This window comes from Austrofundulus limnaeus, unplaced genomic scaffold (assembly GCF_001266775.1).
Source record: "Austrofundulus limnaeus strain Quisiro unplaced genomic scaffold, Austrofundulus_limnaeus-1.0 Scaffold237, whole genome shotgun sequence".
Taxonomy (NCBI): Eukaryota; Metazoa; Chordata; class Actinopteri; order Cyprinodontiformes; family Rivulidae; genus Austrofundulus; species Austrofundulus limnaeus.
In genome coordinates, this window is record NW_013952639.1 from 309,677 (window position 1) to 310,989 (window position 1,313).

The following is a 1,313-nucleotide window of genomic DNA, read 5'->3' on the forward strand; positions in this document are numbered from 1 at the left end:
AATGGTTGTTTATTCTGACCACATCATATTGAATTTTTGTAAACACCAAAATAGTTTAGGGGGGCTTTAAAACATTTTAGGGGGGCTCCAGCCCCCCTAAAATAGGCCTAGTGACGCCACTGCCAGGAACCAAAGCTGGTCCTCACGCACGCACAAGAAATGTGAACACACATCTCCTGAGGTGCATCCAGGGGAGAAAGCTCCTTTGTTTTTGTTTTGCAGGTGGGTTCTTGGACGAGCCGTCTCTTATGTGTCGGTGAGCGTGTGCCAGTGGCAGACCTGCTGGCCCTCCGCCTCCCTCATCTCCGCCCAGTGGGTCTGCTGCTCCTCGCCGGTGCTGTCGTGGCCCAGGGAGACCCAGCCCAGCCTCTCCCTGGGCTTCAGGCTGCTCCGCCGGCAGAACACCGACAGCACCAGCGACACCTCCGACAGCTGGAAGAGCGCCACCTGGAAGACGAACGTCTCCTTGTAGGTGGGGCTGGGCTGGCCGCGGCACACGGCCGTCTTGTGCTTGGACATCTCTTTGCCCTTGGAGTCCAGCATGGTGAGCTTCACGTAGGTGTCTGGAAGGAGGCAGGGAGAGAAGTGAGGCAGTGCCACCAAGTGGTTAAACCTGAGTACTGCACCAAATGTTTAAAGTCGAGACGCGATCATGTCGAAACATCGATGCTGGAGGAAAATCTTGTCCAAAAACATGTCTTGCATTAAAGTGTCAAATTTTTGTATTTAATATTAATGTATTTTTGGAAAGATAACACTGATAAAGTGTTGTAAAAAAGATTTCACGCCACTGAGATGAACAGTTATTGAGATATTTGTATGTTCAGTAACAGGAAGTGATGTCACAGGGGGGATGTTTGAATGTGAACAGAGCATTGCTACTATGGCTAACAACAGACTAGAGAAGAATCTGATGTTTCTTTAAATTATTTTAATCTATCATAAAAAGATGAGAGCTTCAGAGTTCAAATAATATTGTTTCAATAAATAAAAAACAGTTTTCTTTCTCGAAGAGTTCCCCTTTGATCTCACTTCCTGTTTCACTTTAGCTGAGGCAAGTTCAAAAGATAAAATGGCAATTATGTGACGTAACGGGTCAAATCGTGTATTATGCTCAGAGTTGTGACGTAACGGGTCAAATCGTGTATTATGCTCAGAGTTGTAAAGTAACTAAGTACACATACTTTGTTACTGTACTTTACTTGAGTAATTATTTTTCAGCCTACTTTTTACTTCTTAATTTTTTAACAAAGTTATCAAGTCTAAAGTTTTTACTTTAATTTCATTTTTACTTGTTTTCATTGCAGCTTGTT

General features: G+C 44.0%; 1 protein-coding gene across 1 annotated transcript in view; it reads right to left on the reverse strand.

The window, feature by feature from the left end:
• Positions 1-67: 67 nt before the first annotated feature.
• Positions 68-1,313, reverse strand: part of LOC106525672 (synaptotagmin-14) — a 12,111-nt gene continuing 10,865 nt past the window's right edge. Inside the window, exon 8 of the mRNA XM_014019978.1 lies at positions 68-563. Coding sequence (XP_013875432.1) covers positions 247-563 — 317 coding nt within the window. The 3' untranslated portion in view covers positions 68-246. The remainder of the gene's footprint in view (positions 564-1,313) is intronic.